Source organism: Aethalodelphis obliquidens, unplaced genomic scaffold, assembly GCF_003676395.1.
Source record: "Aethalodelphis obliquidens isolate GAN/ISIS:26980383/991018 unplaced genomic scaffold, ASM367639v1 scaffold29, whole genome shotgun sequence".
Lineage (NCBI taxonomy): Eukaryota > Metazoa > Chordata > Mammalia > Artiodactyla > Delphinidae > Aethalodelphis > Aethalodelphis obliquidens.
This window is the reverse complement of record NW_020837973.1, coordinates 5,100,749-5,122,164: the sequence shown is the minus strand read 5'-3', so window position 1 is coordinate 5,122,164 and position 21,416 is coordinate 5,100,749. Positions and strand designations below refer to the sequence as shown.

The following is a 21,416-nucleotide window of genomic DNA, read 5'->3' as shown; positions in this document are numbered from 1 at the left end:
TGACATGCAACGAGCTGTACGTATTTAAACGTGTACAACTTGGAGAGTCTGAGATATGGCTATTTTTGAGGAACTTGATGTGGTAGAGAGCATTGGGTCTCCAGAAACAGCCACATGCTTCTCCTACATTCCCACCTCCCTGGCATCAGATTGTGGCCCTGTGGCTAGTTCTGGCCAGTGGACGGTGAGAAGTGGGCCTATCCGTTCTGAGTGTGGGCAGTAAGAGCTGCTGTGCTCACCCATCCTCAGCCTCCATTGCTGGGAATCTGGGAATCTGCTTCACATGCTCCAGATGGAGATGCTACAAGATGGAGAGGGGCACCAGCCCACATCAGAGTGTGTGCAGGAAATACGCGTCCATTGTGTGATACTGATGCGTGATGTGTGATGTGTGACGCTCTCTTGCAGAAACGAGAGCTCACTACTATGATAAAATTCTTGACGAACAATTGAAAACAATTCACATGGAGCACGAGTGATCCACAAAGAGTTGAGAAGAGCATAGAGGAGGTCTTGACCTACCCGCTGTTAGACAGACTAGGAGGCCGTATTCCTAAGACAGAATAATATTCGTGCAGGAGCAGGGAGACAGATGAGTGGAACGGAAGAGAATCCCATCTGTATGGGACTTGTACACGATAAAAATGGCAAAAAAGTAAGACAGTGGAAGACGGCCAGGTGGTTCTTCAGTACATGAAGAAGCTGGGCTCCTACCTGATGGCACACAAAGCAAACGGGTTACACTTAAAATGCAAAAGGTAAAGTCATAAAGCCAGTGGAAGACCACATAGGGGTGTATCTTGTGACATAGGGTGAGGAAATGGGTCTTAACAAACAGTTCTTGCCGTGAAAAGATGGATGAATGAAACTACTTCAAAATTAGCGATCATTTCTTCAGTAAAAGAAGAGAGAGAAAGACTGGTGGGCCATGATTAACCTAATTCTCTCTGCACCTGAGGCAAAAAGAAAAAGTCACAGTAAAAATGAGGTGTAAGTTGATACATATCTATGTAAATACATCATGTGTATATGAAAATTTGATAGCTTTCCTATATATCAATAATACATGTTTAGAAAATGTAATCAAAAAAGGCCATATTGGGGCTTCCCTGGCAGCGCAGTGGTTGAGAGTCCGCCTGCCGATGCAGGGGGCGCGGGTTCGTGCCCCGGTCCGGGAAGATCCCACATGCTGGGGAGCGGCTGGGCCCGTGAGCCATGGCCGCTGAGCCTGCGCATCCGGAGCCTGTGCTCTGCAACGGGAGAGGCCACAACAGTGAGAGGCCCGCGTACCGCAAGAAAAAAAAAAAAAAAGCCATATTGACAAAACCAGCAAGTACTGCCCATCCTGTGATGGGCAGCTTCTAAGTTGGGCCCAATGATCCCCTTCCTGGTGTTCATGCCCCTGTGATTTGAGTGTGGGTAGGACCTGTCACTTGCTTCTAATGAACAGACTATGGCAGAACAGATGGGATGCCCCTTCTGAGATGACGCCTCTGTGTTTTCGGGCTCTCTCTCGTTCTCTCAGCAGTTCCCTCTGAGGGAAGCCAGCTGGCCCAGAGAGAAGCCCAGGTGCAGGGAACAGGGGAGGCCCAGCCAGCAGACACCAGGCCCCTGGACGCTGCCAACACCATGTGAGTGATCTTGGAAGCCGGTCCTCGCCCCATCAGGTCTTCCTCAGCTGATCTAGGCCCTAATCTCTAAGTGACTCTACTTGGAGATAGGGCCTTTGCAGTGGTAATTGAGGTTAATGAGGTCACTAGAGCGAGCCCTAATCCTATAGGTCTGGTGTGCTTATAAGAAGAGGAGATTAGGACACAGACACACACAGAGGGATGACCACATGATGACACGGAGGAAACACATCTATAAACCCAGGAGAGAGGCCTCAGAGGACACCCACCCTGCCCACACCTTGAACTTGGACTTCCAGCCTCCAGAACTGTGGGAAAATAAATGGCTGTGGTCTAAGTCACCCAGTCGGTGGTATTTTGTTATGGTGGCCCTAGCAAATGAATACAGATGCTATACCTCAATAAAATAAGAAATACATAAGTTTAAAAATAAGATCTGTTTTTGCAGAAACATGGACGGACGTAGAGATTATCATACTAAGTGAAGTAAGCCAGACAGAGAAATATCATATGACATCACTTACATGTGGAATCTAAAAAAAACAATACAAATGAACTTATTTACAAAACAGAAACAGACCCACAGACATAGAAAACAAACTTATGGTTACCAAAGGGGAAAGGCGGGGAGGGCTAAATTAGGAGTTTGGGATTAACAGATACACATTTCTGTATACCTACTGTATAGCACAGGGAACCATGCTCAATATTTTGTAAGAACCTATAAGGGAAAAGAATCTGAAAAAGAATATATATATATATACATACACATATACACGTGTATATATATGTATATATAACTGAACCACTGTGTTGTACACCTGAAACTAACACAACATTGTAAATCAACTATACTTCAATTAAAAAAAACACAAATACACAGACTAAATAAATAAATAAATAAATAGGGAGACAGTTAAGTGTAGAGTTTAAGAAAATAAAAGATCTGTTTCGTCAATGAGATTAGGAAGTACGACTGGAGTAATAGTTACTGAGGTGGGGGGAGGCTTCTAGTTCATGCTGTTGATGGGATGCAACCTGGCATAACCTTGATGACAGGCGATTTGACAACATTCTCCCATCAATATGTGAGTGTCCACACCCTCTGATCCAGTGACCCACTTCTGGGAGTGTCTTTCATGGTAACAGAAGCGCAAGTGAGTGACTGTGATGTACAGGAAAGATAAGAGGGAAGGCTGCCCAGAGGACAGATCAGGAATGCACGATTCCACACCCAGGTGCTCGGTGGGCTTTTATGTATTTATTTATTATAAAGTTATTTATTTTGGGCTGCATTGGGTCTTTGTTGCTGCGCATGGGCTTTCTCTAGTTGCAGCGAGCGGGGGCTACTCTTTGCTGTGGTGCACGGGCTTCTCATTGCAGTGGCTTCTCTTGTTGTGGAGCATGGGGTCTAGGCACGCGGGCTTCAGTAGTTGTGGCATGTTGGCTCAGTAGTTGTGGCTCACGGGCTCTAGAGTGCAGGCTCAGTAGTTGTGGCGCATGGGCTTAGTTGCTCCGTGGCATGTAGGATCTTCCCAGACCAGGTATCGAACCCGTGTCCCCTGCATTGGCAGGCGGATTCTTAACCACTGCACCACCAGGGAAGTCCTCCGTGGCCTTTTAGAGTGACCTCTATCTAGATCAGCTGACCTAATATTCAGACATCCACAATGCACTGGCGAGAAAAGATGTGCAAACTTCAGACCATCACGCAGAGCGTAATTCCATTACTGTTTAAGCTGTTACACTGGTGTAACTGTGTGTGTGAGTATGTGTGTGTGTGTGTGTGTGTGTGTGTATGTGTATGTGTGGTGTGCGTGTGTGTAAAAAAATATTATTTCTGGCAGGTGGAATTCCGGATCTCTTCATTTTCTATTTTGTACTTTCTGGTACTGCATGAATTTTGTACAATAAGCATGTACTACTTTCTATAATCAGAAAAAACTTAAGAATTTTACACATTAAACAGAATAACATACAACATTAACATTTTGTACATTGCCACAAAATCTATGCATTTCGTGGCCCCTTCAGGAAATCCTGCGCCCCTTATAGTCATGGTAAGAATCGAAAAAATTAATGATGATGATGATGATAAAGCTGTAATAGCATCTTATAACCAGCTCATCATAATCCCCGCCTCGAGGGGACACAGGCCATTCCCAGACTGCCCTCTGGGAAGGACAGTCTTCTGAGGGACCATCTTGCATTTAGGGGACAAAGGCATTACACCATGTGCTTCCTTCTAAGGGCCTTCGAGTCTCTGGACTCAGTGCTGGTGCACAGAAACACACCTGCACCTCGGCTCCCCTTGGCGTTTTTGGCCTGTGATGGCCATGGACCAATGCGGGCTCTTACCTGAGTGTCTATCGTAAAATGTCTCCTGGAAAAAGGAACCCTCCTACACTGTTGGTGGGAATGCAAATTGGTGCAGCCACTATGGAGAACAGTATGGAGGTTCCTCAAAAAGCTAGAAATAGAACTACCATACGACCCGGCAACCCCACTCCTGGGCATATATCTGGAAAAGATGAAAATTCTAATTTGAAAAGATACATGCACCCCTATGTTTAGGGAAGCACTATTTATAATAGCCAAGATATGGAAGTGACCTAAGTGTTCATTGACAAATGAATGGATAAAGAAGATGTGGTATATACACAAAGGAATATTATTCAGCCATTGAAAAGAATGCAATAATGCCATTTGCAGCAACATGGATGGACCTAGAGGTCATCATACTAAGTGAAGTAAGTCAGACAGAGAAAGACAAATATCATATGGTATCATTCATATGTGGGATCTAAAATACGACACAAATAAACTTATGTACAAAACAGAAACAGACTCTCAGACATAGAGAACAGACTTGTGGTTGCCAAAGGGGAGGGGGGTGGGGGAGGGATGGAGTGGGAGTTTGGGATTAGCAGATGCAAACTATTATATATAGGATGGATAAACAACAGGGTCTTACTGTAGAGCACAGGGAACTGTATTCAATATCCTATGATAAACCACAGTGGAAAAGAATATAAAAAAGAAAAAAATATATATATATACACACACACACACACATACATATGTATATATATACATATATAGAACTGAATCAGTTTGCTGTACAGCAGAAAGTAACACAGCACTGTAAATCAACTATACGTCAATAAAGTCAATTAAAAATAAAGATAAAAAAATAAAACATCTCCTGGTCTCACTTTCATCGCAGAAGGGCATTTGATTCCAACTCAATGACTGTTGTTAAATTGAACCGAATTAAAGCCATCTACTTCTCTAATAAATCATTATCATCATGGGGGAAGATCAAAGTCAGTAGCAACAGAGAAAACCTATTTGTTATTTCTCATTTAATTAGCTTTTTGTGGTTAAATGCATTTAGTGGAAGAAAAAAAACCCACCGATCATTTTAATTATGATCCTGTGAAAGTCGGCGATATCATCCTGAAATTAAAATGAAACCTCTAAGTGTATGCTGTTTGAATAAGAAAATTACCTTAAAACTTTAAACATGCATTTTTATGTTATAAGAAACCTTGGATTATATGTATTAAGGGCTCAGCCTCATGACATTTTGTTAGACTCTGATATTTGTGAAGTTTGTGGAAAAATCCCTCCACTCAAGTAACATCTGGGGTCAGTTGGCCTTGGCAATCAATCGTGGCAAAGATGCTGAGTGTCATCTGCAATGCATTTCGTCTGGATCCACAGAAATAACATAATTGTGATTGAAGAGATGCAGGAAGGGCTCAAACAGTGCTACTGTCCTCTGTCAAGGCTGGTGATAAAACCAAGCCTGTCTTGCTCTACAGAATTCCAGGTTCCAAGAGGACCAGAGACAGGAGGGATCGTTTAGGTGGACCGGAGCTGAACAAGAGGAGTTCAAGGACGCTGGAAGGAGACGGGGATGGCTGTGTGTATAAATCACGTTTGCCCCTGCCGGGAATCATCACGAAGGGCTGTCCTAGCCTGTTCTCAGGCTGGTGGAGATATTGTGGGATATTTTAATGAATTCCTCTACTTTTCAATAAGACAAGAATGCATGCACAGTGCAAATGGCTGAATAAAACTGTTCTCCCTGATAAGCCTTGCGATCTGATGTATCCCTCAAACTCTTAAGTGCTTGTTTCAGACATGATCAATAAATTTACCAGTGAAGAATTGTTTTCTCACGTAACTAAATTGAATGAATAAAATACCATAAGAATGGAAATGAGGGCTTTCAGAAAGCCTCCTACATCTAAAGACATCTAAAATGATAAAAATCACTTTTGATTAAAAACATGCATCAACTTAGGTGTATCAGCATAAAAATCAATTGAATTAAAGCATATTCACTATAATTTTGACCTCAACTGGTCCATTAGTGCGGCCTTCCAGGATCACTGAATCCCAAGCCATCATCTGAAATAATCATCAACCAATCAGCATCTCTCCCTTTAGGTCCACCCGGCATGTCTTCACTGCCCACCTGACACCATCCCCTCTGCAACGTGGCTTTGCCCAGAGTCCTCTTTTTGTCTACAGGCCCCCAGGAAAATGCACGGAGCAGAGCATTCCTTTCCCCAGCCGCCTGCCCCCAGGGCTGAGATGACCGGGAGGAGAAGAAGGCACAGAACCCCGGTGAAGCGGAGGAGAGGGAACCCTGAACCAGAGAGAGGCAAAAGGATGGACGGCTGCTCCAGTGTGGACGCGGGTGCGGGAGACAGTGACGGCTGGAAAGAACGGAAAGAAAAGAACACTCCGGTCAACCGCGGAAAAACGGGAGGAGCAACGTGGGAGCAGGAATGGGGAGATTTACAGGAGCTGTGATGTGGAAAAGTGGAGCAAAACTCACAAGGCACGCAGGGATAAAGGGGGAGCTGGGGGAGGGCACCAGAGAAGACGGGGAGCCCCTGATCACTGGCTCTAATAAAAGTAGGGGGAGAAGCCCACAGCAAACAAAGCCAGAAGAAACCCTTCAGGTGGAGAAGAAAAGGAATGCGTGACAAAGCAAAGGCAATTGCCGTCTTTGGGGCAAAGTAGAAAGGAAAGATTCTGAAAATGCCAGGAAAAACGAAGAGACATGGGAAACCTAACAGTGATGAGGAGAACGTGTGGATGTGGCAGGAGCTGCTTAGATGAGAAACGTCTGGTCACTCAGTCAAGGGGCCTGGAGGTACAGGGACAACGACGGGAAGATGCAGAATCGGAGGTCAACGTCAGGAGAGGAAAACAAATGGCTAAAACTTACATGCTTTGAAAGGAAGAATCCGTTACGGGTTTAATTGTGTCCCCCAATATTTGTATGTTGAAGTCCTAACCCCTCAGAATGTGACTGTTTGGAGACAGGGTCTATACAGAGGTAATTAAGGTAAAATGAGGTCAGTAGAGGGGGCCCAGGTCCAGCCTGACTGGTGTCCTTGTAAGAAGAGGAGATTAGGACACAGACACACACAGAGGGGATGACCATGTGAGGACACAGGAAGAAACGGCCGTCCACACACCAAGGAGAGAGGCCTCAGAGGAAACCCACCCTGCCGACACCTTGATCTTACACTTCCAGCCTCCAGGACTGTGAGAAATTAATGTCTGTTGTTTAGCCACCCTGACTAGGTGTGAGCCCTCCAATAATAGTATAGGCCATTACAGGCTCCGATAAGCTGAATGGAAGGAGGGAGAGAGGAAGGGAGGGAGGAGAGAATGAATTTATATGGCAACACGGAAACCTCCAATCATGATAAGACGACAGAGAAACAAAAGAGATGGTTACAGGGAAGCTCCTTCATATTAAAACTGCTTGACAAGATAATCACGGAACCCTACGTGTGGATTGATCATCGGAAGACAGTGGGCAGGGACCCTCACCCACTGTCTCTTGGACCCCAAACACCAGCCTCCATCCAGTGTCCACCTGATGTATTTTCTGGCAAATAGAATAATGACATTTCAAGGGCACATGATCAAAAACAAAACCTCATAAAATGAATTCTCACTTACTAAGACACCAGGATCAATCAATTCAGTGTTTAGAGAAAAACAAAAAATTTAAATCACATGGGATGGTCACAGTGCAGAGGGTAAAATTATTTTGGTACTTAGCATCAACCAGAAAACGCCATCTTGATTGAGTGCCTGTTGCTAAAAATGTCCATTTTCCCGACACTGCAATTACAGTGCACTCATCACCCTTAATCTTTCTTGGATGATTCATGGTCTTGCGGTACCTGAAGGTCATAAACTCAACTTCATTCTACAACAGCTGTGGACTGCCTACTAGGGTCAAGGGCTGGGCTCGTCCCCTTGGATCCCACACGCCCCCTGGGAGCCCCACCAAATAGCTCTCCCCCCCGCCCCAGGAGAGGTGCTCCATCTACAGGGAACTGCTGCCCCCATGGGGAGTTGCTCCCCCTGTGGGGAGATGCTCCTCCTGGGGAGGTGCTAGCATCCCACTGGCTGTGACCGGAAGCTTGTGTGTACACTCGGGGCAGGGCTGTGCAGTCCAGCAGTGAAGCCTGCAAAGGTGGCCTTCCCAGACCCCAGACCCTCTGAGCCCCAGGGAGGGCTGGTAGGAGTTTGTTTTCTCTCTGACCTCCACATAACCAGTCCAGTCCAGCTGTAACTGAGAAAAGCAGCCAGAAGTGGACAAGAACCCTCACATATGACAGAGTGAAATCAGCTACTTCTGATAAAGGACTTCAGAACCTTACAAACGACAAACAAACGGAGAATCTGTGTGCTAAACAGTTCTACTGGAACTGACTGGGGCTATTTCCCATTTCTTTTTCATGGATGAGACCACTCACCACCGTGACTTTGGAATTTTGTGTGGTGCAGGATTTCAAATCTCTTGTAGCTTCGGTGTTCCTAGCACAGGATTTTAAACCATGTTATACTGGGGACAGAATTTGCTTTGCATGTCAAGGAAATGCCAATGTCATCACAGCTCAATAAGCATCACTGAAATCTGGGATTATGTGTTTCCCCAGCTCTGCTTAATCCCAAGATTCCACAAATTTGTTTAAAAAAAAAAACCCTTAGCACATTCTGGAACAAAAATTCAGCATAAAATCATAGCACAGGGTTTCCCTGGTGGCGCAGTGGTTGAGAGTCCGCCTGCCGATGCTGGGGACACGGGTTCGTGCCCCGGTCTGGGAAGATCCCACATGCTGCGGAGCGGCTGGACCCGTGAGCCATGGCCGCTGAGCCTGCGCATCCGGAGCCTGCGCTCCGCAACGGGAGAGGCCACAACAGTGAGAGGCCCACGTACCACCAAAAAAAAAAAAAAAAATCATAGCACAAATGCTAAGCCTAACTAGGTTTGGGGAGATCTTCGGATCAAGACCTGACACCTAGTCTCTATGGTCTGACCATGGCTTGAGGGCCGGGCAGTGTGGGAGCAGGTAATGGCCACACTGCAGGCCTACAATTTTGCAGTCTACACCAGTGCAGAGAAATGGAGGGGCACCCCACCCAAGGCCCAGCTCGGAGGAAACACTACCCTCCTCTTCATTGATGGCTTTCTTTTCCCTTCCAGTCACTACTAAACCTGTATACTTTCCCCAGACTCTCTGTTGTACATGGCTCTGGTTTGTAATAAGTAAACTAGATAAGTAAATCTGTAATAAGTAAAAGTCTTATTGTTTAAGTAAAAAAAATACTGGAATCACTGTATTATAACTTTAACACATGGTACATGCTCAAGGTTTGCAAGAAATACATTTTAAAGGATTCACTCACCCAACCTCAGAGTAAAACCTTCTAGAACATTCTGAAAAATTTTCTGAAATGCTACTGACCTGTAAATATTGTGTCTTACTAACTTAGAAGAGTAGCAGAAAGTAGTGGGATAAATGAGACTGGCAAGAAACGAAGAAAATAAAGATTGGGTACAATGCACCAATATTCACTGTAATTAGGTAAAGAAAATAACATGAAAAGGAAAGGAAGATACTAAGTAGCAAACAAATGGATGATTTAGACATTCATATGTCTGAAAGGTAAGATTACTTATGAAAAACTCTCCCTTCTTTCTATCACTCACTCAAACTATGCTTGACTTATAAGACTAGTTAGTATCACTGCATTGTTCTAAAGACCAAACAAATTACAAAATTCACTGTAGGTTTCGAAGGCAGACATGTCAGAAGCATTTCCTTGCAGAAGAAATCTTAATATTTCCCTCAGCCTTTTGGGGCAACTTAATTTAATGGCACAGTATGTAAGTTTTCATTGACTCTATGGGGACTGTCCCCAGGAATTTTGGACGAGGCTCGTTCTGTCCTGAATGCACACTAGCAAGGGCGTTCTTTCACCTCCCCGAGTTCTGTAACAAGCTCATTCTGTCCAGCCCTTCAGGGTGGACTGTCTTCTTTCTAGTTAGTGGTCCTTCAGACTTGAATATTTGACAACTTCTACTTAATGATGCTACAAAATGAGACAATAGGGAGAGAAGATGCCCCTTGGAAATTCTCACTAAGCCCCTTGTTCCTACTTGAGGAATGATGGTCTGGTTCAATCACGTTGCCCTTGGGAGCTCAAGAAAACAGGCACTTGCTGTGCCCTCCGGGCTGCCAGCCTGCCCGGCTCCCCAGCTGGACTCCCCGCCGTCTCGGACCTCCAGGAAACCACACAGGTAAAGTGCTTTGTAAGGAGCAAACAGTGGATGCAAGTATTGCTCCAGGATGGGGGTCTGTTTTGCCCACCTCAATCACAGACCCGCATTCAGCACCTGCTGGCAGCACCCTCACTCCTTCCTCCATGCAGACCCATGCCTCTTACATCCTGCCATTGGCTGCATCCTTCATACATCTCCTCCCACACTTGGGTTTAGAGTTCAGGGCCATGGGTGTCTTTCTGGGTTGGGCATTGACCAAGACCCAGTTCTGAAGTCTCCGGGGCTCTTCTGGCCACAGAGATGGCGTGAGACCATCTATCCTTTCTTCAAATGGCCTGAAAGGGTTAAACAAGGGTCACCTCTTCTTGTGCAGCATCCTGGCCCCAGAGGCAATCAAATCAGTGTGGACCAACAGCTGCTGGGTGCATCCTTATCTGAATGGGGAGACCAGCCGGCCTCTGAGACTCTAAGTGGTACATGGTCAGGGCCAAGCTGCAGATGGATGTTTTTCTTAGGGTAGGGCGACTGAAATGACCTCAGTCAAAAGATTTGATGATAGCCAAATAATTAGTTTACAGGTGGGAAAAAGAGACATACGTAAATGTGAAAAAAACAACCTGAGCAGTGCTGGGTAGAACCGTTTCTATTTGCTGACTATGATGCTGAAAACTTTACCAACCTAACGTGGTAGTTATGGCAACACCACCCAGGCCCATGCACTGATTGAGATATTGTTACAGACTCCACTTCCACGAAGAAGATAACACCCCTTCTCAGAATGATACACACTGCAGGCTGAGAACCCCGGAGGACAGGAGGATGCTTCATGTCTCTAGTTATCTCAGAGGTCGAATTTCAGACTTCAATATTGCTAAACTATGGGGAAATCAGTGAGTGTACAACAAAAACAGCATAAGAATCCTGGAGGACCAATGAACCGTATACTGTTCCCGCTCCCTGTGAGAATGCTGGCTGCATTCATCTAAGTCTTAAGAGTTGGAAAGAACCCTGGAGACATCTAGTCACTTTCCTACCAAATGCAGGAAGACTTACCCTAGATGCTCAGGGCCTTAACTGCTAAGCAATAAGAGAAGATTGGTGTTCTTTGTTGATTAGCCTCCAATTGTCAAAATATCACATACACGTATGTAGGTCAAACATTTCAACTAGATTTCTCTTGAATTTCATTACAGAAAGAAGCCTTTCCTAAAGGTCTCAGTCAGGCAAAGGATCACTGACTCAGTGAAATTCTCTTTCAGTTGTACTGAGGCAATCTGTGTTCATTCTGTGTGACCTGTGATAACTGATGGAATCCACAGCATTTGAAAAAAAATTTTACGTTTGATTTCTGAACCGGCTTTTCATCTTGAAACAAAATGGTGGCTCAAAAGTTTTCAAGTGAACATCGTGTTCTGTACTAAAGAAAGAATCTCAACACTATGGAACAGTATCAATGTGTGCGTTGATAAAGGTAAATGTTTGAAATAATTATATTCTTCTATGTAATTTTCTAACTTAGCGGCAGCAGAAAAATAAGCTAATTTAAAGATACTGCCAACAAATAGGGTTCTTAGAGAGCAAGGCTGTGGAGGTGAAAACACAGCTCTCAGATCTGTGCTTGGTCAATACCATGATCGTGGTTCTTATCTGAAACTGACACCTGATGCTGCAAAATGACTTGATGATGGAGAGTCCACAGAGGTGATGACAAGAGTCCACAAAGAGAGGTGGCAGTTCTGAGAGGGCAAAGAGGAGGCTACCCTGTGATTTTTGTGACCACCCAACAAGATCACGGCAGGACTGAGCTATATGTTGGGCTCCCAAACCTCGTTCCCAGAGGTTCTGGCCATGAGCTGCATGATAAACTTTAAGTTCTTTCCCAAGACAGCTGTCCACACTTAGAGCCATCTAAGTGGGGTTCTTGGGGCCGTGCATCCCCAGGGAACACAAACTTGGATGGAAAAAAAGGTCTTTCTTTTCATTAACTCTAACTGTAGTCCAGCACTTCGTTTAACTGCGATTGGAAGTCGCAAAGCAGAGATTTAGCATTGCTTTGATTTTGTCGCCAACAGAAACCCCAGACATTTAAAAATCACATGACAGTTGTTGTAGACAACTTGAAACGTCATCAGTTCTCCTTCCTATGTCCAGTTAGGACAGTAACTAGACCTTGATATTAAATGTGTTAATAAAGACATGCTTTTTAATTTCATATTTTAGCTCATCACTTTTTAAAAATAGCAATAACTATCTCTAAGCATGACTGTTTTCCTTTGAAAGCCTATGAATATTATTTTGTGCGTTTAAAAGCATTATTCTGAGGAGGGGTCTTCAGATGTCCCCGGATGCTGGGGGTGGCCTTTGGGGTCAGAGGTGGCAGGAAGGGGCCTCTGGTTCTTCTCGGATCTGAGAGAATAACCAAGAGGCATCCATCTCCCTTGTCAGTGAAAAGGCAGATGCCGGGATCCCCTTTTAAATAAAATGACTAAAACAAAAATCACTGTAATTCAATCCAGCAGAATTCAAAGTCACGTTTTATTAGATTAGTTTTAGTTATGAATTAAACCAACCTCCTTTCAGCTTTATGTAATTTTACTGGTTGATCCTACAGTTAGAGAAGCTTTGTCTTTCATGAGCTCTCTAAGATTATGATACTTCATAGGATACATTATAAAGGTGATCAAAGGAAAAACAAGCACTTCTGTGAGGGGAGGGATCACAGTGGCCACTGTGGGCAGCTCATCTGGGTTAGTTTCAGGCATTCACTGGAGGAAGGGGCTTCCCGAAGACCCCAACCCGCAGATTTGCAGGGCTCTGCCTTCCCCAGGCTAAGCGAGCCTTGGTTTCCTGCTCTGTAAAATGGGAATAACAACAGCGCTCACCCCATAGGCTGTTGAAAGCATTTAATCACGTGACCTACTAAAGCGTTTTGCACATCAGCTGGCCCACGGCAAGCACCTGGTAAGTTCACAATCTTACCGTATTCCAAATAGGGACGAGGGGAGGGGATGGGGTGTGTGTGCAGTTGTGCAAGTTGCACAGTGGACACATTTATTCGGCACATACAATGTATTGGGCATTGGGCGAGGGGAAGGGGAAACAGAGCTGGAAATAGGTACACGCGGTCTAGCAGAATGAGAGTAGAAATGAACACCTTCCAGACAACGCAGAGGTGTTTAGAGGAGGGAGCCGATGCCCTTACTGGAGGAGTGATTGCGGGGCCTTCTGCAGGAGTTAAGACGTCTCGGCAGGGTTCTGAGGGATGGCAGGGCTCGACTGATGCATGAGGGGGTGCTTTCCCGATGGGGGCGGACCTGTGAGCTCAGCAAACGTGGAGACCTGCTGGTGTGCCGTGGCTGGCGGGGCTGGTGGGAGAAGGGCTTCCTGGGGGCTGTGGAAGGTGGAAGAGTTGCACCCAGGCTGGGCAGCGATGGGGCGCTTGGATGTATTCTGTCCCCGTCTAACCAAGGGTGTGAGAAAACCAGGTGTGCGTCTTAGAGGACCCAGGAAGGTGGCAGCAGGGAGGATGGAAAGGGACGGAGAGGTTGGACGGGGGCATCCCAGGAATCCAAGCAGGGGATGACAAGCCTCTAAGGAGACAGGAGGGCAGGGAGGAGAGGAAAAGCCAGGCTTGGGAACGTGACCGAGGAGGCCCGGTTAGTCTGCTGCCTGACCACACCTAGGCCTGCCGGGTGGGGAAGGGCACCTTCTGGAGCTCCTCCCGGCTCCCCGCTCCCGCCCCGCCCTCCTCTCCCAAGGCTTTGCCACCTGGTTGGTCCCAATTCCGCTTCCTCCCCAGAGGTTCTCGATCTGGGGGCCTTGGTCCTCCTGTCCTTAGCAGAGAGGACCAGGGGCGACCCAAAGAATGGGGGAAGGTCGCCACGGGAGTGCTGAAGACCATGCGTCTTCAGTGCCCAAGTCATGGTAGACCCTCAGCAAACGGGTCCCGAATGAAGGAAAGAAAGAAGGAATGAAGGGTGTGACGATGGGGCATTAAACAATTAAACCTTATCTTAGTTTGCTGACTCCTTGGGTAGGAAAGCGCAGATGTTATTGGAAATATTTCTGCCATTACAATGACTCCTTTGTCTGTTTTGGGAAATGCCTGATCGTCCCATTTATTAGCAGGGAAACTATGTTCAGAGAAACAGGCTAACCCTCAGTGTTACAATCACGTAACAATGAGCATTCCTTCTGGGAACGTCACCCAGAAGTTTGGAAGACGCTGCTGAGCCCAGGACCCCATCTCTCTCAAGTCCCTGGCGCACCCACAGGCCACCGCCAGGTGTCCAGTCCACTTGCACCAGTGAATGGGCACTCACCCAAATACTAAGCAAGCGATGCCTGCGGAGCTGCCGGGTACATCACAGACAAATGTGAGTGGGTTGCACTTTATCCCCACTAGACAGTCAGTTCTCTGTGGCTGGCACTTTCCGTGAATCTGATTCACCAACGTGTGCCCAGCGTGTGCCTGATACAGAGTGGACGCTCAGTACCCGTGCTGTGCGAACTAGCTAATCATCCACAGTTCTGGGCGGTCCGCGCACCTAAGCCCTCACAACAGTGTCTGATCCGGGGGTGAGCAACTCTCTTGAGCACATTTCCTTTTTCAGGGTTTACACTCCCTCTTGGTCCAGGGAGGAAGGACTGGGTTGTATGATGAGCTCCTCTACAAAAGTAGGGCTTCCAGAGGGCTAGTCGGGGTGGACACAGGACAGTGAGTCCAATCAAGGTGGGAGGGGGGAAGGCAGGGGTTCATTACAGCCACCATCACCTGAAGCTCCCTGTTCTGGCTGTTGGTGGGAGGATGTACCGAAGATGGTAGACGTGATGAGTAATTCTGGTCCAGGGTGGTTTTTCCAACCCTGGTTTGTCCGTTAGAATCAATGTAGGAGATTTTCCAACCGGCCTCTACTAGGGCCTCATCTTAGCCTCAAGAAGTGTGAATCTTCGAGGAAAGGGCCTGGCATTGGAATAATTTAAAGGTTCCCGGAAGCATCTAATTAACCTGGGGCTGAGGACCACCGGCCATTGTGTAGCCATAAGTAAAGGAAAGAGAGAAAAGGAGTTACCTCGTCCCCATCCTCTGCCCCATCTCCCCACAACCCTATCAACACAGCAAAAATCTAGGATTCAGGAGATATGAAATGTGGCTCAAAGAACCCACTATTAGTGGCTGCTTTAAAAAAAAGCCATGAAAGCCATTTGGCTGGTTCCTTAGCTGTCCCCAGAGTGGTACCACTGAGGCTGCCTTCCTTCTAAACCTGGACTCACACACGCCTGTTCGTGAGGATGAGAAAGGGCAGGATTCTGGGTTAAAACAAACTTCAACTTAGTGTTCATGTTGGTACTTTCCATTAAACAAACAAACAAACCCCCCAAACTCTCCTGACCCTTAAATAGGAAAACAATCCTCTCACACCCTTTACTATAAATCAGAAAAGTAAACACAAATTCATTTGCATCCTCTTTTTGCAACTTTAGATTCTCAAAAGTTTACAACTCTGGGTAAAGTAAGCCACTACTATTATTAACTGCACCGTCAGCCCTGGGATGAGCAGACTCGCCAGGGAGCGGGCACGTGGGAGCTTGCCAAGTTGGCGCGGCACTATTTTTAGGATGCAGAGTCCTGTCTGCGTCCTCCTGCCCCGTCCCACTTGATACCAGAACAAGCTATTTTCTTCTCCGATCCATCGAGTACATGAAGACCTCAAGCTGCAGAGTCATCCTGTGTGGTAATGACCTCCCTCACCTACACATGGGCACAGGACACAACAACACGGTTGACTCATAAGACTCCTCCACAAATCCACTCTCCTCGGTGAGTCACACGGCAGGACCCACCCCCTGGCTGTCACGGTTCACATGCTAGGTTCTCCCAGCTTCCCTTTAAAGCGGCCACCATCTCTCTATTCCACGTAGGCCCTCCTGGGGCCTCCTCGGTGTGGTCCTGTGTTCACACGGATGGGCATCATTTATGTTACTTTGCAAACCAGCAATAGCCTCTAGAGAAATGAGAGGTTGGATTGGTTAAGAAATTCCTGTTTGGGCTTGTTATAGGCTGCACTGTGATCCCTCAAAATTGATATGTTGGCGTTCTATTCCCAAGCACCTCAGAAGGTGACTGTATTTGGAGACAGGGTCTTTACAGAGGTGATCATGTTAAACTGAGGTCATTAGGATGGAGCCCTGATCCAATACGACTGGTGTCCTCACCAGAAGGGGAGATTAGGACACAGACAGGCACAGAGGGAAGACCACGTGAGGACACAGGGAGAAGATGGCCGTCTGCAAGCCAAGGGCAGAGGCCTGGAGCTCATCATCTGCACACCCTCGGAAGGACCCAACCCTGCTCTCACCCTGAGCTCAGACTTCTGGCCTCCGGAACTGTGAGAAGTAAATGTCTGTTGTTGAAGCCCGCCAGTCTGTGGGACTTTGTGACCGTAGCCCTAGCACACTCACACAGGGTTTTCAAAAATGTTGTGTGAATTATAATAGTTCAGAAGCCAATAAACTTTAGGAACCCACAAGGCTGTTTATCTTCATTACTTTTTCCTGATAAGACCTGGAGATTGTGTAGCCATAAGTAAAAAGCTATTTCCAGGCCTGGTACTTTGGAAGAGGTTCTGAAGACAGGCTGTGTGTGTGTGTGTGTGTGTGTGCAAGATTCTCAGTGACACCCATGGTGCAGAACACTTTAAGCCCTAAAGTCGACCTCAGAGATGCACTTTATCGTCAAACAGAGCTGATCTGCAGAGCCTGTTACTTTTTCATCACACACTGACACGTGGCAACATCTACCAGTTTTCTGTGTTCAAAAATTCCAGAAACTAGTGCTGTCAGGAAACATAACTGTTCCGGAATCGCTTAGCAATTTTTAATTCAAACACTAAGAACTGAAGGTGTTTTAGTCCTGTTGTTGTCACTCTTCTGCTGACAGCTGACTGTGTACCTGTCTTCTGTGGACACAAATGATGATCACACCGGTCACCGCCAACCACTGGCTGGAGACGGCCAGGGGCTCAGGTGGCCTGGGTGTGACTCTGCCGTCGCTGACTTTTACTAATGTGGACTGGTATTCAGAGGCTCGCACTCATTGCTAGTGTTAGAACACGAGGCTGCATTAATTTCACCTGACCGTGTGGAGCTGAGGTTTCCTCACCTGTACAGTGACCACGGAAACAGTAGAATCAGGTAAGGTTAACACCCTAAGTGCTTCGCTGGCCCACAGCTTGGCATGGAGCAAACAGTAAATGCCACTGCTATTATTGCCACATCGTCCTCATGCTGGGTTGAGGCGCATGGTTGGCACTGAGGGGACAGAGGAGGAGTAAGGAACTGTCTTCCAAGTGCCGTCTGGTTCCCTGCCCCTGGCGATGTCTAACTAATTAAAAAGGGGGCACTCAGGAGGCGAACTGATGTGAAAGTAGAACCCTGAGTTAGTGCGCCCTCAAGCTACTTTTGGGTGCCTTCTGCTCACACAGCTGCAAGGAGAGGGTCTCTGTTGCATCATTGATCATCCCAGGTGCGAGACCTGGTACACATGCCAGTGAACGCCGAGGCCCAGCCTGGGCAGGACCCTCCCAGGTACGGGGAGTTTTCATTTAATTGCAGGATCCAAGAGTTACCTAAAATGTCTCTTTGTAGTCAGAAGAGGATTCGGTAATAAACAAATAGGCGAGGTATGTATGTCATTATCTCTACAAAGAATATATCATACAAGAAAGTTGTAAGTTAATTTAAAACAACCACAATCCATAAGGTAGCACACGAGAGATTTTGATAACATGGGCCCCAAAAGTCAGGTAAAGGTCTCGTGAAATGACTGAATCTGTCACACCGTGAGATAAACGCAAACATTAATACTATACACAAAATGGTTAAGCAGATCTTTTCTTAATATGACCAATGAAACCCTTAAAAGTATTTTATGATTTCTCTAAAGGTAGAGAAACAAAATCAACTTAGGAGATCCCCAATTCAGAAAGTTACGCTTAGTAGTTATGAAAGAGGAAAACGAGCCTTTTCTAATCCCATTGCTTAAGAAAAACGAAAGGGCCAACAGATGGAGGAATGTAACTAGAACAGAACGGTTCTGCCTTTTAAAGTAATCATCGGTTTGGTAGCACTCTTGGTTCTCTTTGAATACCTAATCAGGTATTTCGATTGCTTTCCCAAAGTCCTTTAACTACCTTCAACTACGGAAATGATTCGGTAACTGCAGTAAGTGCAATGAACAACCTGTAGGTAGGAAATTTACGAAAGCAGGAAAGGCACCATAACACTGAGGGCCCTGAGACACTATTAGGATCCTTTCCTGCACAGAATCCTGAAACACTGATGAACATTCATTCCTCCTGTTCTTACACTGCATTTCGAGTTGTTTGTGTATATCCTACACGACTCTCTTTTGGATGTTGAAGTCAGCACGAAAAGTGCAAAGAAACGGAACTGGTATTTTTATAAATGGCTGAGTACTCACCTCCCTTTCAGGTATTTCATAACTAGACTTTAGAATAGGTGATATAACACAATATGCTACATAGAGGGCCCTGAGTTCAACTAAGTAAGATTTTGAAATTAATAAATAAAAATATTCATAATTAATTTCAACAATAAGGTCTCTCACTTGCTGACTGTATGAAGACTCTCAATTTGGATTACAAAGAAAAGACATATAGACACAAGGACCTGCCTAATTTAATAGAAGTGCAGGGGCACCAAGAGAACTGTCAATCACAGCATTCATGTGAACATGGAAAACACTTAACTTACTGACATATGTCTCTCCTAAAAAAAAAGTCCTTATTTCTCATTTGAAATCTTTACTTTCCTACATCTTTCAAAATGCAGGCTGTGGTTGAGGATCTCTTCCAAATCTAAATGCTACGATTCTGTGATTATAAGGCAAAATGATATTCCTCTGCCCCTCATCCCCAAAGTCATCTCTGTGAAAAATGAAAGAAGGTAAGAGAGTGTTCCAGAGAGTTCTGATTAGCAGTGCTTTCAGAAAAAATAACAGAAGCATTTCTGCAAAATATTTTTCCCCATCATTTGTATAAATCCTGATAATAACATAAACCGGGACCCTCTCCCACCCCCGTGGCTTGTATCGAATCACAGGCTCTTCACATCAGAGCCAGCGCTGAACCACAGGCTTCAGACTGAATTTCTGATGTTAAAGCATTAAACCTCACCTTTCTAGAGCCGCCAGGTCCCTCCTATTTCGAACGCGAGAAATGAGCGGAAGCTAAACCCCAGAAAAGATGGACTAGCAAGATAGTACTTGGTAACAACAGACCTCAGTCAAGAATTAAGTGCCTTTCTCCACTGGAGTCACAATGCGATTTGCCTGGAATCCCAGGGGCTCCACCTCTAGTGAAATTGGCAGAACAAGCATTATTTGATTAGTGTGAAAGATCCTGCCGTGAAAGGGACAGAGGCAGGTGACAGGGGACTGATGGCTTCTGAAATGCTAGCTGTAGAAAGATCAAATCGAGGTCATTTCGGGACTCCTAAACAAAACAGGGATTCTTCATAAATCTAAAAGACACCCATATAAAATTATAATTTTATTAAGTAATGTTCAATAGCGATTTGGGAAAACATCAACCAACTTGAACATGATCAGGAGCATATAATGTGGGAAGATAAAACCATCATGCCTCTGCCTGCAGCTGGTGGTGGGGGGGACAAATTTCAGAAGATTCATTCATTCTCTGCTCTCAAGTTCTCTGGGGTTTCTTCTGGTAAAGCTGCCGTCTGGTGCAATAGGTGAGAAGATTCAGGCACCAAGCCTGCCCCCGATTTCAGTATTTAGTTAAAAATCTTTAGTTCTGATAATGGATTTAACCCCCCGGGGCAGGGGTAACCCGGAAGGAAGAAACAGGTCTGAGAGAGACCAAGACCTTGAACAACTACCCAGAAGGTGATGGTCCTGGAAGGAGCCAGGTACCATGCATTTCCTTGAGGTCATCTGGCCTTGTCACACTCAAACCACACCTCTGTCTCTCCAGTGAAATTTCTCAAGAGCAAAATTTTCACCTTTGCGCTACATGCTGGTCAAGAGGGGGCAGAGCAGGGGAGCAGATTCACCAGCAGGCAGCAGGCCCCCTGCAGAGCCCCCCACCTGCAGAGCCCCCCTGAGTTGTTGTTGCGGGGGGGGGGGAACTTTGCGTGTGTGGCAGGGAAGGGGGCAATAAACTGGGCTGGATACTTAGATTCCTAAGTCCACGTGAAGTTCCACCCTCACGGAGACTGTGGGGTCAGGAGATGGGGAGAAGCCAAGGAAAAGGAGAAGGGGGTAAACGGGAGAGGAAGGGGGAGGGGGAGAGAGCGGAAGCCTGGGGCGGGGGCGGAGGAGGAGGAAAGGGAGGGGCACATGGGGACAGAGGGTCAGGAGATCAGGGCAGAGGGTAGAGGGGCAGAGCCAGAGGGGAGAAGCGGCAGAGGAGAAAAGAAAGGAGGGTGTGCGGAGAGGGAGAGAGCGTATTCTAGAGAGATGGGGACCGACCGGGAACAAGCGGGAGACCCGCAGAGACGGGATGGAAAAGTAGGGAAAGAAGAAAACGCTCAGGGAAGAGAAGCGGAGGCGCTCGGGAACGTCTCCCCTTGGCAGGCTGGGGTAGAGACACAGCCCCGCGCGCACCAGGAGCGAGAGCGCCGAGGGGCCAGCCCCGCGCGCCCCCGGCCTCCTCCCAGCTTACCTGGCCCTTGACCAGGCTGGCGGCGAATTGGCGCATGACGGCCTCCACGGTGTAGGCGCTGGACCAGCCGCGCGGCGTGAGCAGCTCCATGCAGATGGCGCCGCCGTCCAGCACGTAGCCGTTCTCCAGGCGCGGGCTGAGCACCCGCATGAAGGGCGGCGAGAAGGGGAAGTTGTCGGGGAAGGTGAGGTTGAGCAGGATGAACTCGGTGTTGGTCTCCTTCATGTCCTGCCACAGCACCGAGTCCTTGTCCACCTGGTGCAGCTTCACGTTCCAGTCGAAGAGGCTCTCGTCCACCAGCTCCACGGAGATGAAGCGGTCGCTGAGGCGCGCGATGTCCTGCAGCTCCTTCATGAGCCGCCGGCTGCGCACCTGCGTGCAGTGCTGCTGGCGCGCCGCGGGAACCAGGCTGCCGCCCGCCGCCGCCGCCGCCGCCGCCGCCGCCGGGCCCGGCCCCGCCCTGGCGCC

General features: G+C 46.8%; 1 protein-coding gene across 1 annotated transcript in view; it reads right to left on the bottom strand.

The window, feature by feature from the left end:
• Nucleotides 1-21,416, bottom strand: part of UBE2QL1 (ubiquitin conjugating enzyme E2 QL1) — a 45,664-nt gene that overhangs the window by 22,994 nt on the left and 1,254 nt on the right. The window contains exon 2 of the mRNA XM_027125374.1: nucleotides 20,949-21,411. Within this exon, the coding sequence (XP_026981175.1) occupies nucleotides 20,949-21,411 (463 nt within the window). The remainder of the gene's footprint in view (nucleotides 1-20,948; nucleotides 21,412-21,416) is intronic.